Source organism: Palaemon carinicauda, chromosome 40, assembly GCF_036898095.1.
Source record: "Palaemon carinicauda isolate YSFRI2023 chromosome 40, ASM3689809v2, whole genome shotgun sequence".
In the NCBI taxonomy this organism is placed as follows: domain Eukaryota; kingdom Metazoa; phylum Arthropoda; class Malacostraca; order Decapoda; family Palaemonidae; genus Palaemon; species Palaemon carinicauda.
In genome coordinates, this window is record NC_090764.1 from 39,734,315 (window position 1) to 39,755,730 (window position 21,416).

At 40.0% G+C, this 21,416-nt stretch overlaps 1 protein-coding gene across 1 annotated transcript in view; it reads left to right on the plus strand.

The window, feature by feature from the left end:
• LOC137631714 (isatin hydrolase-like) overlaps positions 1-21,416 on the plus strand; it is a 48,620-nt gene that overhangs the window by 12,735 nt on the left and 14,469 nt on the right. Inside the window, exons 2-4 of the mRNA XM_068363591.1 lie at positions 12,474-12,646; positions 14,299-14,423; positions 21,042-21,245. Coding sequence (XP_068219692.1) covers positions 12,483-12,646; positions 14,299-14,423; positions 21,042-21,245 — 493 coding nt within the window. The 5' untranslated portion in view covers positions 12,474-12,482. The remainder of the gene's footprint in view (positions 1-12,473; positions 12,647-14,298; positions 14,424-21,041; positions 21,246-21,416) is intronic.

Genomic DNA, 21,416 nt, shown 5'->3' on the forward strand with positions numbered 1-21,416 from the left:
AGCTCTTGGTGTTTTTCCCGTTTCTGGATTTAATTCATCATGACTGAAGCTACTACTTCACCTTTACCAATGTTAAGTACCATAGTTCGTTTTGACAGCTTTTTACAGTACCGGGCAGTTGTTCTCTTTCCAGTGGTGTGGTTTTTAATTATGGATCGGCTTGGCCTTCCTCGGCGTCGGCAGCCATTGTTGTTTTGATTGCCTTGCTGGAATTTCACGTTAATCTTGCCCATTTGGTACTCTGTCATCTAGGTTCTTGGTTAAGTCTTTTACGATTTTTGAACCATTCTTATTATCATTATTTTTATTATTGTTTTACTATGGTATTTTTTTGCTAGCAAGTCCAATTTGGACGAACGAAGAATAACGTCCTTGGCTTTATTATAGTTTAAGTACCCGCCTCGGGAAGGCGTTCGTTAATAGACTATATCTTTATATTTGTTACGCAGTCGTTATTCTTCGTTCGTGGTCATTACAATTTTATTATTATTCTTATATCATATTATAGTGTGCCTTTGGTTCTTTATAGTGTAACCACGAGAGCGTGAGCATGGAGTTCTCGTTTTCTGTTGCTACAGTCACGAGTTACCCTTTCTCTCGTTTTCCTTCTTAATCTCGAGTAGGAGAGGCGGATTTCCCGTTTTCCGTTTTATATGCTCACGGGTTATCCCCACCCCCTCTCCCTCTACGGGTTTATGATATTTACGTTTTATTTTATTATGTGGTTACTGTTAATATAGCTAGCGTTATTAATAGGTCCCGTTCGTGTATGAGTCATTATTTTATGCCAGCTTTATGCCGCCACCCGTTCCCCTCGTAGTTCCGTCCTCTCCCCGCTACGCCTTGGGAGTAGGATCGGAACGTATATGATGATGGCTCCTAGGCTTGGGCCCCAAAAATATATTATACTATGGCTCGTGATTGATTGATTGATTGATTTAAAGTTTTCAGGCATCCTGACATCTAAGGTCATTGACGCCAATATCATTTATTCCATTAAGAATAAATAGAATATTCAATTAAAATCATAAAAGTTGAATGTCATTATAGAAGTTAAATAGTTTTCAGAAGACCTGCTTCGGAAATAAATCTAAAAATGCCGCTCGCATAGTAGGACACAATGTCCAAGAATCTTGGCAAGGATGAACCTGCCATCCTCACCTCGAGCCTCAAACAGATATGTATTTAATAAGTTATTATAATTAGGGCATTTGGTCAACAAATGCCTCACTGTTAAAGGTACTAAACAGTCGTCGCAATATGGTTTGTGTTGGCCCTTCAGCAGAAACTAGTGTGTCAACCGAGTTTGACCAATACGGAGACAACAAAGTCTTCTTCCATTTTTGGGGCATCAGGTTATATTTCCAAGGAGATATGACATTTGTTACTTCTCTCATTTTATTGCCATCTAGATTATATCAGTGCTGTTGACATTTATTACAAAACAATTTCTTGATGTTAGGTAGGAAATCATTACAGGGAATGGGATACCTTCTTGGTAGCAACTCGGATGCAGCATTTTTCGCCAGTAAATCTACCTTCTCATTCCCAGACACACCTACATGTGCTGGAACCCAACAAAATTGAACCATTAAACCTCTCAGTCCAATAATAAAAAGCCATTCTAAAATCTTTAAAGCTAGAAGATTACTAGAATTGAAAACTTCTAAAGCTTGAAGAACACTCCTTGCATCACTAAAAATTGTAAAATTGCCCTCCTTTTCCAACGCTATTTTCTCAATTGCAGTTAGTATGCCATACAGTTTGGCAGTAAATATGGAAGCTGTTAGAGGAAGTGCACCTCTACAATTAAAACCATTACTATGTACTACAAATCCAACGCCAGCATCAGATTTGGAGCCATCAGTATATATACAAGTCAATCCCCTATGTTCTACAACATGTTCCATAAAAAGAGACCTGGATTCTAAGTTAGTCATATTCTTCTTAACACCAATAAAGTATTTACAAAAAGATACCTCTGGTAATTTCCATGAAGGCATTGATGATACCTTAAATGGAAGCACCTTAATTCTAATTATATCAAGACTGTTTAGTAATTGTTTCACCCGAAAGCCATAAGGTTGAGTAGATTTTGGGTGAAACTCAAAGTATGTTGAGTGCCTTACAATGGTTGCAGTCTGAAAGGCTAAAGAATTAGGGAGTCTTTGCAATCTAAACCAATACCGAATAATAGAAGACATTCCGTAAAGGTCTAGAGGCAACTCTCCAGCATCAACAAGGAGACTTGGGATAGGCGAGGTTCTAAACACTCCTGTGGAATTATCTAATACCAGCATGATGTATTGAATCTGATATTTTTAACCGGCTTGGGGTGGCTGAGGAGTATATTTCACACCCATAATCAATTTTGGAAAATATCAAGGCCTTGTATAATTTCAAAATAGTATTGCGGTCTGGCCCTCAATACTTTTAAAAGATTCAGAGCCCCAAGACATTTAGCTTTTAATGCTTTTAAGTGAGAAACCCATGTAAGCCTATAATCAAATATCAAACCTAAAAATTTAGCTTCACTTACACATGGGATCCGTTGACCTTTAATGTATATATCCAGGTCTGGATGTACTCGAGAATTGATTGATTGAAAGTTTTCTGGCATCCTGACATCTAAGGTAATTGATGCAGATAGCATTTATTATATATAAAAAATAAGGGAGAATTTACCGGGTAATTAAAGCCATAAAAGTTAAGACGTCATTATAAAAGTTAAATAGTTTTAGAAGACCTACTTCTGAAATAAATCTAAAGATGCCGCTCACATAGTATAACACATGTCCAAGAATCTTGGCAAGGATGAACCTACCATCCTCACCTCAAGCCTCAAACAGATATCTATTTCTTAAGTTATAATAATTCGGGCATTCAGTCAACAAATGCCTCACTGTTAAAGGTACTAAACAGTCATCGCAATATGGTTGGTGTTGGCCCTTCAGAAGAAACTTGTGTCAACCGAGTGTGACCAATACGGAGACGACAAAGAGTCATCTCCCATTTTCGGGGCATCATGTCATACCTCAAAGAGATATGACATTTGTTACTTCTCTCATTTTATTGCGATCTAGACTATCCCAGTGCTGTCGCTATTTATTAAAAAACAATGGGACTGGGATACCTTCTTGGTAGCAATTCTGATGCAGCATTCTTTGCCTTAAATCTGCCTTCTCATTCCCACACACACCTACATGTGCTGGAACCCAACAAAATCGAACCATTATACCTCTCAGTTCAATAATAAAAAGCCATTCTAAAATCTTTAAAACTAGAGGGTTACTAGAATTAAAAACTTCTAAAGCTTGAAGAACACTCCTTGCATCGCTAAAAATTATAAAATTACCTTCCTTCTCCAACGCTATTTTCTCAATAGCGGTTAGTATGCCATACAGTTCGGCAGTAAATATGGATACGACAGAAATGGAAAATAGAAGTTTTACTTGTCGAGAACTTGAATCCATTCATGTCAGCCCACTGGATAATTTTGTCATTAGAGTGTTGTATTTTTATCTCAACCATTGCCATTCTAGCTCCAGCAAATGATGAGAGGTCATCCACAAATAATGTTGAGAGAACATCCCGGCGAATAACTGAGGATATCTCATTAATTGCTAGTGCAAACAGGGTTACACTCGGCGCATCACCTTGAGGAATTCTTCCTTCCTGGCATTTACTCTCTGAGAGAGTTTCCCCCACTCTCACTTGAAAAACTAAGTGAAAGAAATGACTGAATAAATAGTGGTAGCTCTCCTCTTAATCCAGACTCATTAATTCTTTTAAGTATACCATATCTCCATGTGATATCATATGCCTTTTCAAGGTAAAAAAAGACTGTCACATGGCGCTGTTTGGAAGCAAAGGCTTCACAAATATAGAGGTATAAAGTTGTATCAACACATCAGTCGTTGAGCGCATTTTTCTGAATCCACATTGAATGGGTGATAAAATACCCTTCTTTTCAAGGTACCACATGTCTTATATTGACTATCTTCACCATGATTTTACATAAACAAGATGTCAATGCAATTAGCCTATAATTTGCTGCTAAAAACTTGTCATTACCGGGTTTTAAAAAGGCTAAAATAATGGCTAGTTCCCAATGACTTGGTTAACTATGATCACGCCATATTTTATTAATATTGCTTAAATTAATAAATTTGTATTAAAAGGTACGTGTTTAATCATTGCATATGGAATTCCATTGGGTCCAGGGGCTGAATCGTTACACGTAGCAAGTGCAGAATCAAATAGTATGACTTCCTTTCTTCTTGTGAAATTTGAAACTTTTTCTTTAATGCTTCTATACAAGTGACCAGGAGCTGCTTCGCACTTGCATGATACATTTGAAAAACGATCAGCCAGGGCACTGCTAACTTCGGTTGCTCCAGTCATATACTGACCATTTACCCTTATCACTGGTGGTTGGTTTGAGGTGAATTTGCCTGCAATCTTTTTCACTTTCCTCCACACAGATGATGTTAGTGTTCTACTGTTAATGGAGGAAACAAATGACACCCAAGACTGGCACCTAGCTTCTTTCATGGCACGTCAGAACTGTGCTCTACATATCTTGTACAGTATATGACTAAATTCTCCTCAGTACGGCGCCTGCGAAATCGAGTTAAAGACTTTCTTGTGGCTCTGTGCAGGCCAGTTAGTTCTGATGACCACCAAGGGACTGGTTGTCGTTTGAATATCCGTTGTTTTGGGAATGGAATTGACTCCTGCTGTGTGAGGAATTCCATTAATTAAGTCTATGGCATCATGAACACTTCCAAACTGTTCTGCATTTCCTTAAATTTCACTTAGCTCCCGAAATCTATCCCAGTCTGCCTTATCAAGATTCCATCATGGCAATCTCTGTAAAGGTGGACCATTGTTGGTGTTTATAATGATTGGTGCATGATCACTATTATGCCAATCATCTAATGTTCTCTAATTAAAATTGAGAAGACAGTTAGGGCTTGCAACTGATATGTCAATGCAGGACAAGGTACCTGTCTGAACACGAGAGTGTGTGGGCTCTCCTGTATTAAGGAGTTCTACATCTTCATTCTCCAAAATTGATAACATAATATTACCCCTTGCATTTGCCAAAACATCACCCCATAAAGGATGTCTACCATTAAGATCTCCTAGTAAGAGAAAATGTTGTGGGAGTTGTTTAATCCCCTGTACTATATCATAAAGAGATGTTATAATTTGGAGGGAAGTAAAGGAACAGATTGTGTATTTTCTCCCTATATCAATCTGTACAACCACTGCCTGCAGAGGGGTCCAGATAGACGGATATATTTGAGGAACATCTCGACGAACGTATGTAAGACTTCCCCCATGGCTCCCTGCTCGTTGATCATATGGTGTCCAATAGGCAACATACTCTCGAGGATAAGGTGTGTTAGCATCGAGCTTGCTCTCCTGTAGACATACAGTTAAGGGGCGTGCTCACATATGAGGAGCTTAAGTTCTTCATATTTCACCCTTAAACCCTGGCAAAAACTATGGTTTATTTTTTGGAACACACCTTGGATGAAGTCTTCCCACTGGCAATATTTGATCTAACAATATTTCTCAGTGGTATCTTTAGAGAGGATCTTGATATATTGGGTTTTGTATTCGGTTTTTTCTTTGTGTCCTTTTGATTAATTTGTTGAAGAGGATGGTGGACCTCAACTTGAATTTCTGATTTATTCAATTTACCTTCCAGTTGATCAGAAACATCAGCAGACAAGACAACATATTTATTTGAAGTCGTGACTTTAATGTTTCTTATGGTAGGAGGCGAGAGAGATGGTGGTGTCTCTTTTTCGATTAAAAGGTTGTGAGTTGTCAGATTTTTGCACCTTCCCAACTACAGGTTCACCAGGTAAATTGGTTTCAAATGGAACCTCCATCAGATTAGGCAAGGACACAGCCTGAGAGAGGTTTGTGCTATTGTTTAAAATGGGAGTACAGTAGATGGCTTTTGAATATCTTTCAGATCTTGTAAGTATCTGTTTTGACTTTTCTACAATTTCTGGATATAGATTTTCAATATGACTTTCAACCTCTTTAACTACTTTCATATGTTTATGTTATTAGTTGGGATATAATTTTCGTCCCTGTGCTTTGGCAAGGTTTTCTTCAGAACCATTGAAAAAGGTTGCTCTGGTCTTATCTGCTTTTCAAGAGCTCTTATAAGAGCCTCTCGTAACCCTTTCCATGGTCCTAATGGCCTAAATTTTTTGTTCAAAAATAAACTTAATACAGCTTTTAGATGTAGTTGGGTGTGCTTCCCCACAATGTATGCAATTTGGATTTTCTGTGCATACTCCATGACTTTTTTCCACAATTGACACAAACAGCTGGCTTATTATTTAGTTTTTCGTTGCACTCCTGGCTTGAATGGCCATACATTTGGCAATGATAACATCACAATGGTGAAGGGATATAAGGTTTCACCTTCAAGATAGCCAACCAGCTTTAATAACATTTGGTAATCTACATTGATCAATTGTTATAATCAAAGAAGCAAGAGGAATACGTTTTTCTCCAACTCTTTCTTATTCTGACTACTTTTACTACTTGACTCCTCAGTTCATCCTCAATTTCTTTCTCCTCTATGTCCAGCAATTCTGGAGCATATATCACACCTCTACTCTGGTTGAAAGTGGGGTGCGAAACGCATTTGACACTATGACCATCCATTGTTTAAGTGTTTTCAATCTTTCACCTTGTATTGGGGATAGTGTCTCCATCAAGAGACTTCCATTTCCCTGGGGAAGAATTTTTGGCTGCCCTTCACATATAGCAACTATTTCCCTGTTAGCTTTAAAAACATTTACACGTTCATGTCTTCCATTTTCAAATTCCAAAATAAAAAAATTCTCATAATTCACTACTTCATAGTGACCAGGTAATACTACTTTTCTATATTTTTCTGTACTGACATCATTTCTCATTCTCTCTCTCTTCTCTTCTATAGAGTTTCCTTATCATTTTTCACATGACGTGAATAAGGTTCTAATATTACGATATTAGAACCCGAGTTGGAGCTGTCTGTACCAAGATCCATGTTTGTATTTTCCAGGTCATCAACAGAGGGGTTGGTTTTTTTTGGAAAAGGCAAGCAAGGTTATCCACCTCTTATCAGAGGATGTCAGTCCTCCTATCCCATGTGGCCCAACATGAGAAGAGGCTTCAGCGGGGACCAGTCCTCTATTAGAGAGGGGCTGCCTCTCTTAAGGTGGGCGTACACTGGTCAGTGGGGGTGGTTAGCCCCTCCCACCGGCGACTCCAATGCCTGGCGTCGCCCATTACCCAAAAATATGGATGACTTAAAACCGGATCACTGGAGCCCGACTCTTAACAGACGTGGTCTGCACCCAGTGGGGTCTGCCAGAGGGTGATGGCATCTAAATTGGTACAGGTTGAGATGGAATCCCGTCCATCCTCCACTGTGCCAAATCCAAAGAAGCAGACAAAGTGTAATCAAACAAGCCAAAGTCGTCAACCAGTTCAAACCCAAAAGGAAGAGATGGGAGAATAAAAGAAATAACCAAAAGGATTTAGTTGGATCAGCAATTGGGCACCGAGGTCCAGTGGGAAAGCAGAACCCATTGTTCATTAGAGCCCAGCTGCTAATCCCTAAGCCCCCCATCAAAATTTTGAATGGTCCTTGAAACTTGTTGGTGAGTGGGAATCTCCTTATCGGCAAGAAAACTAATAACTGATGTCCTATCGAAAACTGTCTGTCCTTACTTTTCTTATCAAATCTTTTCTTCATAACCTCGACTCGCCTTAAGGTTTTCTAGAGAAAATTTCCTTATCTTACCGATCATTTTCCTCAAATTCTTGACATTCTCCATCCGTTTCCTCTCGGTCCTTCCACTTTTCTGCTAACATTTTAATCGGTCCTCGTACTTCTTGTCCAAATACCATTTCATTCGGGCTACATCCCATGCTTTCTTGATAAGCATTACGTACCTCGAATAACAAAATATAGTCCGATGTCCCATCCATTCCTTGTTTCGTTGCAGAACTTCGTTAACATACTTTTTAGAGTTTGATGAAATCTGTAATGCACCTTGGGTCTCCGGATAATAAGCAGTTCATAGTTGATTTACATCCAAGTTTCATTACGTCCTGAAATAACTGACGTGAAATTCGTTGCTCGGTCATTTTGAACAATTTCTGGTATACCAAACTTCGTGAAAAAGTCTAGTAACTTCTCGGCGATTATCTTGGCACTGATGTTCCTGACGGGTATGGCTTCTGGGTATCTCGTTACTGGGCATATCAAGGTTAACATATATTCGTGACCATTTTTCATCCTTGGTAAAGGTCCTACAATGTCGATCATTACCCTGCTAAAGGGATCTCGCACTTTTATCGGGTGTAAGGGAGGTTTCTTAATGCACTAGTTCGGCTTTCCAGCCATTTGACATACGTGACATGCACAGGAAAACTGGCTCACGTCCTTATGCATTCCATGCCAGAAAAAAAAGTATCATTATCTTATCCGTCGTCTTCCTTATCCCCATTATGTCCTGTCTCGTGCGTGACGGCAATCACCTGTCTTCACAATGGTGCTGGAATTAATATCCAACGATAAATCCCCCATTTGGCTTTCCCCGGCATATCAGCGGGTCTATGCTTCCTCATAAACAACTCATCCTTAAGATAATAACAGGTTGGAGACTGCTGTGCCTCTGTCTCGTCCACCACACGGTACAATAGCTCTTAAAGTTGCATCCTTCCATTGCAATCCTATCAGCCTTTTCCTACTCACTTGTCCTACTTCTAACGTTGGATTTTCTATTTCTTCCTTGTCCTCTTGTCCACTCGTCTGTCGTTCCTCTTTGCTCGGGCCTACTCGGGAGTTCTCTTCTTGCATACCATCAAGGGAATCCTCTTCGGAAAACAAATCCTCCAAGTTCATTGCCCCTTTGATTTCTTTTTCAGCAGCCACTTTCTTCTTCTTATTCTTAACACAACTAGGAAATAGATATAGGTAATCCTCAAGTTCAGTCGTAGGGCTATACTTCAAAGATTTCTCCGTTACAATGGGACAAGGCACGAAAGGTGCTGCACCAACCTCATTACCCAGCAGGACGTCTACTCCTTCGACAGCCAATGAATCCTTTACCGCAAAGTCAAAATTACCCATCACCAACTCGCATGACAGTGTTAAATGGCAAATAAAGGTAACCTCCTCACTACGCGATTCCCTTCAAAATAACCAAGTCCCCTGTGAGAGACTGTTCCACCAACAGGTGTGCCCCTCATACCATCACACTGGTTACCACCTTTGCCGCGCAATATCCTGAGCGGGGTTCACTCACTTACATCTATTGCTGCTAACATATCTTCATAAATATATGGTTTAAAGGCATCCAGGCTGTTTGGGTTTGTCCTGCTCGTCGTGTAAATGTTACTGGTTTTTTTCCCCTCCGTCTTTTCCCAAATGCTTCTTCGTCTTCGCATTCTGTGACATCAAATTATATTTAATCACTTGGGCGACTGCTTTCGGTTGGTTTGACCAACATTCCTTACTGTTATGGCCTCTCTTGCCATACTTAAAACAGACAATACCAACCTTCTGCAAGTCTTTCACGATACTTGAAGGAGGACAATTCAACGTTTGTTACTGAGGTACTATCACATTCTCCTTAGAGACAGTACCAGTGCTACTGCTGTTGTAACTGTCAAACTTGTTCCCGTAGTTATTACTGAACTGGCTTCCATGGTTCGGCGAATACTTGACACTTGGTCGGAACGACAGCTGAAACTTCATGCCAAAGGAGGGTTTACGACTGATAATATTGTAATCTTCACTCAGCAAAGCGGCTTTATCAAGTTTCTTCACACCTACCTACCCCCCCCTCCCCCCTCTCTCTCAAGTACATTCGAATATGTTCAGGAATTCCTCGTAGATACTGCTCAGGTATTATCAATTCTTTTAAATCAGCCATCTCCTTTACGTTAGCAGCCTCTGTCCATCTCTTAAAACATCGTCGTACCTTATAAGCGTAATTCAGGAAAGTCATTTTCTCGTCCTTTATCAAACTTTGGAATCTTTCATTATAATATTCAGGGGTCACCTGATACACTTGCAGCAAGCTCCTCTTCACTTCTTGATACTCCATCCTCTGGTCCTGAAATAAGGATAAGTAAGCACTGCAGCCGTTCCCAAAGAGCATACACTGTAATAACACAGACCATTTATCTTCTGGCCATTTCATCGTCGCTGCGACCGTTTCAAAATGATCGAAGAACTCATCTGGAGACACTTCTGTGAACCTTAGAATTAACCTTTGGGCTTCTGACACATTAAACACTGGATCGTGCTTAGCAGGGGCCGCCTCGGTTTGCGTAGTCAGCTGTGCACGGGCGTGAAACAGCTCTAACTCCCATGCATACCTCGCTTCTTCCATCTTTTTTTTCTCGCCTTACTTCCATTTTTCATACGTCTCCTTTCTTGTCTCTCTTCTTCTTCCTGTCTTCTCTCATTTTCTTCTTGTCTTGTAATTTCCCTTGCTTCCATCTCTCTCGCATGTCTTGCAATCTCTCGGGCTTCTTCTCGTCTTGCTTCCATTTCATTCTCTTTTGCCATCATCTTCAACTTGATTAAATTCTCCTTCGCTGCAATTCGTCGAATTCCAGCCTCTATATCCCTATCTGCTTTCATGCCTTAAGTTTGTGGGTGAACCAGTCTTTGCTTCATTAAAAATTCTTCCCCGGCTTCCTCCAACAGTTCACGAGCTTCCACAATATTCTCTTCCGACAACTTTCCCGAGTTTATCAACGCTTCTAAGACTAGACACTTGATTTGGGCCTTAATCATCCCACTCATTGCATGGCTGTCGCCTGACATCAAGATAGGGAGCCACTGAGCTTTAATTAAATTAGCTCTGGACAATTCCTGAACACTTAGGTTATTCAAAAACTCTTGGATATTAAACTGTGCCATCTTGTAATTTAATAATATCAAATTCCTATCACAAAAATATATTTGTGTGTGTGTGTTTTCTAGTAGTCAAATCAATGAACTGAAGTATCTGCACCAAGAACTGAAGTATCTGCACCAAGAAGGCAAATCAACGCGTGTTCATGGTGCACTGATACAATGGATTCCCTTTGATAAGGTATTGTTTAGAAGTCGTGGTATGGTTGCCACTCCCGACTACAAAGATTATCAAAATCACAATGGAAACCCTTGTGGATGTTATTTATCTATCACAAGGGAAAGGCAAATATTGGAATATTCGACGATCTCCACGAAATTCATCATCCAAGAACAGACAGACATGTCACACACTTTTTTCAGACCCAGAGCAGCAGAGGTGGGGAGGGCTCCCAATTCAATCTGGGGGGTAAACATGGGGGAGAGGAGGAGGAGTTAGGATTTCTGTGCCAGTGTACACCATCAAAGCCTTGAATCTCCTCTTGCTCTACACATCTTATTTGGGCTCCCCTGGCTGGAAGAAGTCTCCCCCCTCCTCTTCCTATTCCTCTCCTCCACTGCGGTAAGATGCTCCTCACCTAGTTGTGAGTTCATGTGATGTTGATGGCAAGGGTGATGTTTGGGTACCAACAACAATGGAAACATGCACTATACCCCCCTCTTCTCCCTTCGTCCTTTTCTGAAAGGGACTATTTCAGGGTCAAGTACTTCTGCTAACTCATTACCCTCCTAAGGTGTTACTTCCACCTTCTCATCATCTGAAATGTTAGCAACCTTGAGATTGTCATCAACATCACACTAACTCCATTAGGAGCAAATTTATTTGATCAAAATCCAATGAATATTGTTGCTTGGCCATGCTCTGAAAAAGGAAAAAAAACAGAATTAGCATTTGAAGAAAAAGTCTACATGGCATCTTTGGCAGTACAAATGTCTCACATGGTCTATGCAAACCAGTCTCCAACAACCCTGCTTCATACAAGTCTGAACACTATTGAAAAAAAATAAAATTGTAAAACTTTGTTTTTGGATAACTTAGCTAATTTAGGAATTGTCAGATTGAGCTTGACCATGAGGAAGCTCAGGAGTAATGTAAGGGAGATGGGAGAGAATGATTCCGCCCACGACTGAGGCTCGTAGTACACAGACATCTTTAAGGGAAAATAACTTGCTTTTTGATACGTCCAGTGTTGTATATGACCTGTCGTACCTCTTCAAGGTAATGCTAAACAGAAATGAGGGGTCCTCATCAGATCTTATAAATTAATGAAAACATTGCTCACCTAGAATATGAAAGCTGATTAAGTATCTGAAATATCAATGATTCTTTTATCTATATCAATAACTTTAAGTGAAATAAATTTATATTATATGCATCCTTTACAGAAATTTCACTAGAGTAGGTTCTAACATTTTGGGCATAATTCACGATGGTAATTTTCATTTTTTTAGTCTTGATGATAAAGTTATAATATAATTATACTTGATTATTGATACATTTTTGTTATATTTTCAGACCATCACAATGAACTTGGCATTGCTACTGTTACCAGTACTTGGAATTGCTACAGCTACAGCAGAGCTCATAGAATTATCCTACACATACAATGTAGATGCACCAACTTCTGCTACCCTTTCCCCTTTTGTTCACAAGCAGATTAAAAAAGGATTTAACGAACTAGGAATATGGTAAGAGCCAAATCTGCTTCAAGATTTGTCATTTCTAAAACTAAAGAGTAGTAAATACACAAGACAATAATTATTGTACAAACAACACTAAACAGTATGCTAAAAATGTTGGAGAAATATATCTAGATCACAGACACAAGCTCTTTAATGGTTAAATGCAAACAGAAAATGGCAGAATGATTTTCACTGACACAGGATAAGCAAATAATGATATATTCCCCAACTTTATATTTTACAGCTTAATACAAAGGCATTAAAGCCTCATATCATGACTAACGAGGTTATTTTACATCACCCATCGATCATTGAACATCCCGATTAGGTCTTTATTGCTGTAAGTGGCCTTAGAGCAACCAGAGGCATGCACTTGATGTTCTGCTGTGCAGTTCTATAGAATCAGGGTCTTTGTGATAATATGTTTAAGGGATTCCAAATCAGATAATTTAGGTTATGATGAATGCTGATCAACAGCACGCACTTGTTGCCTTTTATGTTCAGCTAATACTTACCTAGCCATTTGTACTATACTCAACTGTTCTTCATTTTACATCAGATTTCTGTGCCCTGTATCATAGAAACAAACAGGCTTCATCTTATGTTCACATATACCTTAACTAAATTTAGAATTTTTTCAATAGGTAAATACCCAAGTTTAAAAAAAAAATCATTAAGAGAAATTGGCATTCTACTTGATTCACCTTAAAGTAAACGTATTAGCCATTACCTCTAAACCCATAGCATCTATTTCCTTTATAAACGTTGAATAACTGGTCTCCATAAAGATAAAATTCTTAACCAATCAAAGTATTTTGTCCATGTGAACCTACTCTCAAAGTGAAAGATAAACTGTAACTAAATTCTGACTGTAGATGCTCCCTATCTCACAGGTATAGTCCAAAGTTATGTTACAGGGTCTTCTTGGAATTCAAGTCCTTCACTTGAATCTACCAAAGGTTTTTGTTGCTATCTTTATTTTTATTGTTCAGTAACCAATTTAATGTGAGAAATTTTGTTACAATTATTCCAAGTCTCCACAGCATAATGCTTATTATATTATGATCACAGCATTTTACATGTTCTTTCACTTCTATACCGTACTTTTATATAGGCTCAAAATTCTTACTGCTGTGTTTGATGCTCATGCAAGATTAATTACTTTAAACCATTGTAATAGGAACTTAAACCAGTTTCAATTCATGAGATTACGCCTAAATTGTTGTCTTATCGTCTTTTGTAAACATTTATGAAAATAACACTCATTTGATACTAATCTCTTTATTCTGACTACCATATTGTACCTCTTCCATTATTATAATTTACTTTGATTTCATTATTAGACTTATTGCTTTGAATTCATAATTGTGTCATTCTTCCAAAGGTATTTTGTATTATGACTGTTTGGAAAGCATGACATTTTGAAGAAATCAACCATGATAAATTTATTCAAAGAAAGCAATACTGTATTTCAAATATTGTAGCTAATGTGAATGACTTTTAAACTGTTTTTAACCGTGTTGAGCAGGATAGTACACTAAGTAACTATTCATTTCATTTAATGCAAATATAAAAAGAAATTACAGTAGTCTGTGTATTAGAAGGTAATACAACAATAAAAAAGAACAATTTGAAAACGGATCTACCAAATATTCCAGGGTGGAATTGAATGATTTCTGCTCTTCTGAACATTCTGGGACACATGTTGATGCTCCAGTACATTTTGCTGAGCATGGCTGGTCTTTGGATGCCATTCCTACCAGGCGGCTTTGGAGAGTACCAGGTAGGTTAATTTCCCAGGTGTTAGTTATTTAAAAAAGGCATTAATTCATGAATACATTAAACATACATACATACAGTAAACTTAATGTTAAGCCATTTCGTTGTAACAAAGGTAGATCTAAAGAAAAAGGAGACAATAGGCACTGCTTTTTCATACTTCTTTTAAATAGTAGATAAAGTTCTTGTGCAGAAAACTCCCACTAAATTAGCTCATTAATAAACCTACATAATGCATCTGTAATAAGTTGAACTCTCCTATAGATAACATCCACCTGTATTGCATATACTCACTGTTTTTATATTTCAAGGTTGTTCTTATTCAATTCTTTAGTTTCGTCTACCTAAAACTTAGCATGCCTTACTCTCCTTAGTTGTCCTAACACTTCGAAATCAGACCATTTACACCAAGCTGATATCTTTCATTCTTGCTGCGTGGCCTTATAACCCGAATTCCATAAATCAAAACTATAAATTACACTGGGCCAAATCTAAAAGCATTCTGATCCATACTTGCAACAACAGCTATTGTTCCCACATCTGTATTCTCATCCTCTGGATTATTCTCATGCCACATATACAGTACTACACAAACAATGGTCTACATCTAAAACTTTTACACTTTCATTTTCAATTGACAGCCACTTTTTAATTACTTGAAAATGTTGGCTCACCAACTCTAGTTTTCTTTGGACAGGTACCTAGTCTCACTGAATTTTACACTTTTATTTGCATTTAACCGACTTTTTAATTACTGGTAATTGAAAATGTTAGCTCAATAACTGTTACTTTTCTTTGCACAGGTACCCAGTCACACTTTGACTTTCTTGCAGACACTCAACCTTAGTTTTGTATGCCTGTGTGTGGGTTGGTGTTTTTAATGGTTGTCTGAGGTACTTCCTTGAAGTCGGATGGATGAGGACGTGGAAATACGCGTCCTGCAAATCGAGGGACACCATCCAGTCCCCTGGACGTACTGATGCCAGCACAGACTGAGTCGTCTCCATGGAGAACTTCATCTTCTCCACAAAGTCGTTCAGAGAACTGACATCCAGGACGGGTCTCCATCCGCCTGAGTTCTTGGGCACTAGAAACAGGCAATTGTAAAAGCCTGGGGAGGATAGATCCCGAACCAGTTCTATCGCTCCCTTGTCCAGCATTTGGTCGACTAGGTCTAAGAGGGCCTTCTAAGGCTACTAAGGCGAGCGGAGTATCTGCGAGAGGAGGTTTCTTCAGAAAGGGGATCTTGTATCCTTCCTTGATGACTGAGAGGGACCAGGTGTCCGCCCCTCTTATCTTCCAAGACTGCCAAAAACCTGACAGTCTTGCGCCTACTGTCTGGAGGAGATGAACTTAATTTTCTGGAGCGAGCTCTGAACGAACCTCAGTTCGATTTTTGTCCTGACTCTTGCCTTCTTCCTCTAAAATCTGGTCTTGAAGTAGCCCTGCCCCGAAAGGGCTACTGGAATTTCTTTTCCTCACGTTTTGAAGAAGGAGGAGCGGCTGCCAAGGGCTTACGAGCCGAATGAGATAATAGGTCTTGGGTGGCTTTTTGGGCCAGCGAAAGCGTAATGTCTTTCACCAGGGTCTTGGGAAAAAGATGTTGAGACAGGGGGCCGTAAAGAAGCTCAGACTTCTGCGCAATGGTAACAGACCTTGACGTAAAAGAGCAAAGCAGGGCCCTCTTCTTTAGGATTCCAGCTGAGAACAGCCAAGCCCACTCATTCGCCCCATCTGAGGGCCTTGTCCATACAGGATATAATACTGGTTAGGTCTCGAGTTCCTTCCATCTGGTCTGTCTTCCTTGCCAGAGGCCCAAGCGACCAGTCTAGAAAACTAAAAACCCCAAAGGCTCTAAAAATACTTTTGATGAGATGATCCAGCTCTGACATCGACCACATGACCTTGGCCGAGTTGAGAGCATGCCTTCTAGCTGAGTCCACTAAGCCAGAGAAGTCACCCTTGGAGGAGGAAGGAACGCCCAGACCCAAAGGTTCCCCAGTCTCATACCACATACCAACCTTTGAGGCAAGACGAGCTGGTGGAAACGAGAAGGAAGTCTTAACTGCTTGTCTCCGTTCCTTCATCCAGTCATCAATCTTCTCAAGAGCCTTCTTTGCAGAAATCGACAGCTTCATCTTGATGAAGGCCGACTGTTTCTTGGCCTTCTTCTGTTAAATTGGGATTGAGGAGATTTCGGAGCAGCAGGTTGGAATTCCTCTCCATAAAGTTCCAGAAGGGAGCGAGAGAGAACTTTGTAATCTCCGGAAGCGTCAGCAGGTTTATCATCGTCATCAGAAACCTCCTCGAGGTCCTGATCCACATCTGCAACATCCTTCGAACGAGGAGAAGGATCCTTAGAAACAGACAAAGGCAAATTAAAGGAATCGTCCTGCAAAAAAGGGCTTGCGTCCTGGCGCCGAGAGTAGGTGTCGTCCTGGCGCCGGAAAGAGGTATCGTCCTGGCGCCGAGTGCTAGAAGTGTCCTTGGAACGAGAGGCAGTATCATCCTGAGGAAGCAGGCTGGCATCGTCCTGGCGCCAAGAGCGAGAGGCAGAGTCATCCTGGCGTCGAGAACGAGAGGCGGTATCGTCCTGGCGTCGTGAACGAGAGGCGGTATCGTCATGGCATCGTGAACGAGAGGCGGTATCGTCCTGGCGTCTAACGAGAGGCGGTATCGTCCTGGCGTCTAACGAGAGGCGGTATCGTCCTGGCGTCTAACGAGAGGCGGTATCGTCCTGGCGTCTAACGAGAGGAGGTATCGTCCTGGCGTCGAGAACGAGAGGGAGTATTGTCCTGGTGTCGAGAACGAGAGGGAGTATTGTCCTGGCGTCGAGAACGAGAGGGAGTATTGTCCTGGCGTCGAGAACGAGAGGCGGTATCGTCCTGGCGTCGAGAACGAGAGGCGGTATCGTCCTGGCAACGAGAGGCGGTATCGTCCTAGCGACGAGAGGCGGTATCGTCCTAGCGACGAGAGGAGGTATCGTCCTAGCGATGAGAGGAGGTATCGTCCTAGCGACGAGAGGAAGTATCGTCCTGCGTAGGCATATCGTTATCGTCCTGGCGCCGAGAGAGAGAGGAGGTACGGTGTCGTGTCTTCGACGAAGAGAGTAAGGTTTCCTTAGAAGAAGAAATCCATTCCCTCTTGGAAGTTGACTTCTTAATAGGTAAAGAGTCGTCTTTACGTCTATCAGACTGGGCGTGAGGGCGGCTAAACGCTTGCACTAACATAAAAAGTTGTTCCAGCATGACAGACATAAAGGACTTAGCAACTTCTGCTGGGTCTTGCGGTCCCGAAGGAGAGGACAGACGATTAACACTCGTAGAAGGGGAAGGATCTTCGGCTGTAATATCCTGACTTGCGGGCTTAGACTTCGTCCTTTTCACAGGAGTCGAAATCGTCCTCCGACAGACAAGGTTCATGACTGCTAGAACCAGGAGAAAAAGAACGAGACAATTCGTCGCGGTTTCACCTCCTCTTAGTAGGTCTTGACGCTTCAAACTTCCATTTACGTCTGGGAGAATTCGGCAAAGAAATTAACACATCCAACACGTCTTTTCCGTGACGGTCAAGAACAGCCTGGGAATCAGCAACAGGACTGTCTGAGGCGACGGCTGACCGAGGGTATGTACCTCTCACCCCCTTTCGGTTGTCGACGTACCTTCTCCCTTGGTCCTGGGAGCTTGGTAGAAGTCTAGGCCTAGGGTAATGACAGGTTCGATCAGTCGCCACCTCCACTGCACTTTCACAAGCACTAAAATCACTTTCACTATTCTTACCTTTAAAGGCCGCAAGTTGTTCTTTAATGGCCTTCAACTCGGCAGCCATCCTAGCGTACCGAGGGTCATCCGCAGATACGGATCCTGTAGAAGGGGCAGGAGTTACTAACTCAAGGGAAGGATCAACTTCCAAAGAGGAATTAATTATAGGCTCAAAGGATAAATCTACACTAACTTCGTCTTCCTTTCCACTAACAGACTTAGACTTAGACCTAGAAACTCTCCTAACTCTTTCGAGTTCTAGTTTACGCACATAGCGCTTCATAATCAACCAATCCTTTTCATCCAAAACCTTACATTCCCCGCACCTATTATTAAGGGCACACTCAAACCCCTACAATTCAAACACACGGTGTGAGGATCTACCGCCATTTTAGGTAACCTCACCTTACACTCCTCATTCGCACAGACACGGAATTGAATTTTATCACTCATAATGATAACAGCGAAAAAGCAAAGAAATAACAAAAACATGATTGCCAAAACCCCAAATCAGTGTACTTCACCAAATAGCAGACTGGTACAGCAAAAACAGGGAAGCTAAGAAAAACTCTTAATGACGGACCAATGTGTTAGCGATCCGGCAGGCAGAGATGAACTGAAGAATAGAAAACGGGAATGATTCCTTGTACTGTACCACCCTGTAAGGGTTGTTAACCACCTAACCGCCCAACCACCACAAGGCGGTTGTCGCGTTTTGAAAAATTTTGCCGAAAGTTGAGACATTTAGCTATATATATATATAACTGCCAGGGAAGTTCTATATTAATAAAAACTTCTTTTCCTTTCCTGTCAGCTTTTCAACTTTACACATATTAGGAGGACACATCTTTGATATGTCCTCTTCTGAGAACTCATACAAATCTTTGCAGTAAATTATTCCTTTAGCCTGATTAAAGGTTGGATGTGGCAATACCTTTCCAATAACATCGGATGGGAAAAACACCTATTGAGTTACATCGCCAGTGTTTAATAGAAAACTAGTTCTATATGATTTTCAAATTGCCTTGAGGAATAGTGACAATTTTAGCTTCCACACTCTTATAACTCTTGTTTTAACTCTTAATCATGTTGTTATGGCCTTCCTGGCAGGAAGCGACATACTAAACTGGTCCGGCCAGGATTCTTGGCATAATCTATTTTTCATCTTCTTGGAGATCCTTGGATATAAAATCATATTTGGAATTTGGAATATTTTGCAGCTATACAGCTTTCCATAATTAGATAAGCAGGGGACTTTTTTACATTTAACTTGAGTTATTTTAGCCTTGGAAGGGTCTTCCAAAGTGATAAATTTCAAAATTTTATTTATCTTTAGCCAGTTTCATTTTAATCCTTTCAATTTTTCCGACAGGATTTAAAAATTCATATTTTTCATTATTCATATTGCTGGACACATTCACACAATAGAGAACCTTCATATTTTCATTTTTAACAAACTTTAGAACCTTAGGGTCCTGGGGAAGAGGAAACAACAGGTTTCTGTAATAAAATTGGACAGTTATTTGTGGGATCATTTCTAGAGCCGAGGTCATCCCAAGCAAATATCCGTATTTCAAGTAGCAGAGGTTGTCAACAGTGCCCGAGTTTGCCATTTGGTCCAGGGGTACATGAAACATGAATTCTACTCATTGTTTTTAAGGGGAGGGGAATAATCCTAAATATGAACAAAATGGAGAAATACATTTAGGGAAATGAAAAAAATACTGACATCCTATAAGAGAACCTACATATTTCATAGAATTAATTTCTCCACCAATGACATCTGCAAAAGCTAACTTGCAAATGTCTACTCCCTAACTTACCCCCAAAGGGATGATACTACTATGATTAGAGTGGCTCAAATGTAAGCCAAACCCATTTTATGAATACAATCCCCATCTTAATCAAGGTAAGTGGCATACAAACTGGACAGAATGCCTTAGGTCCTATCTCTATGAAATTGTCCCATCACTGGAATCCAGATGCCAAAATGCAGCATGCGAATAGTTCCGTGTGTGCCAGAATTGGAATATTAAAAATACTATGGTCCAAACGTTATCGGATAGTTGGCAAGACAATCACAGCTTTCACAAAACTAAAAAAATCTAGACAGTGAAAAGGGGGAGAGTTGAAGCAATAATTTGTATTAATAGTATGAAGAGAAATTTAAGAGAAACAGAGGAAAAAATTATTCCCTGTTCAAAAGCGTTCTTGCTTCACCACAAGGCTTCAACACTATAATGATATACCATGCTGAAACCCAATGACTTTACCGAAGTATTCTCTTCTTAAGAGGGCGTTCAAGTAAAGGAGGACCGTTAATTATCTACGTCAAAGAGTGCAAGTTCAAGAGTTGCCCACCACATATTTCTGTGTTGTACCAAAAATTGTTTCTTGGTTAAATTTTATTCCTTTACAGTTTACACAAACTCTGAAAAGCTCATAGCCGAGTTTTGTTATTCCAAGTCAAATTTTAATTGTTACCTTTCCAAAGAGGATAGGCCTCCTGCTTCTCCAAATAAGCTTATCACTCATGTAAACTACCATTAAAAAATAGTTCTTGCCACTCTGTACATTGTATAGTCATTAATGGGGTGAAACCGTTAGGTTTGCTGACACTGTAAAAGAAAACGTATAAGAGAGAGTAAGCAAAGAAAGAAATATGTACAGTATATTTGTGTATAAAAGAGCAAAAGCCATAGATTTTTCAAAATAATGCAGAGAACAAAAAAGCATCAAGCTAAGAAGGAAGTTCACAATAAATATTGCTATTACAGAACAACCAGATATATCAAAGGGAGGTTAATGATGCACGTGGTGAAGATAAATTTTGCTCTCTAAAAAAAAACTTTCATTTTCAGCTGTTGTGATTGATGTATCAAAGCACATCAAAGTAAACCAACCAAACTATGAGGTAAAAATTAAAGATTTTGAAGACTGGGAGAACACTTATGGAACAATCCCTGATGGCAGCCTGGTGCTCATTCGCACTGGATGGGGAGCAAAAGTCCGTGAAATAAGACAGTATTTAGGGATGGATGCCAACAACAATCAAAACTACCCAGGTGCGTATTATTCAACAACACCTATTTAAGTTTATTATACAGTCAATTATTAAAATTGAAAGTTAAAAGTATAAGTTACTTTTCAGTATACTGTACAGTATTTTTTATCATTAGAAGTTACGTTACCGATTCAAAGATGAACCTAAAGCCATCAATAAGGAATTTGCCTTT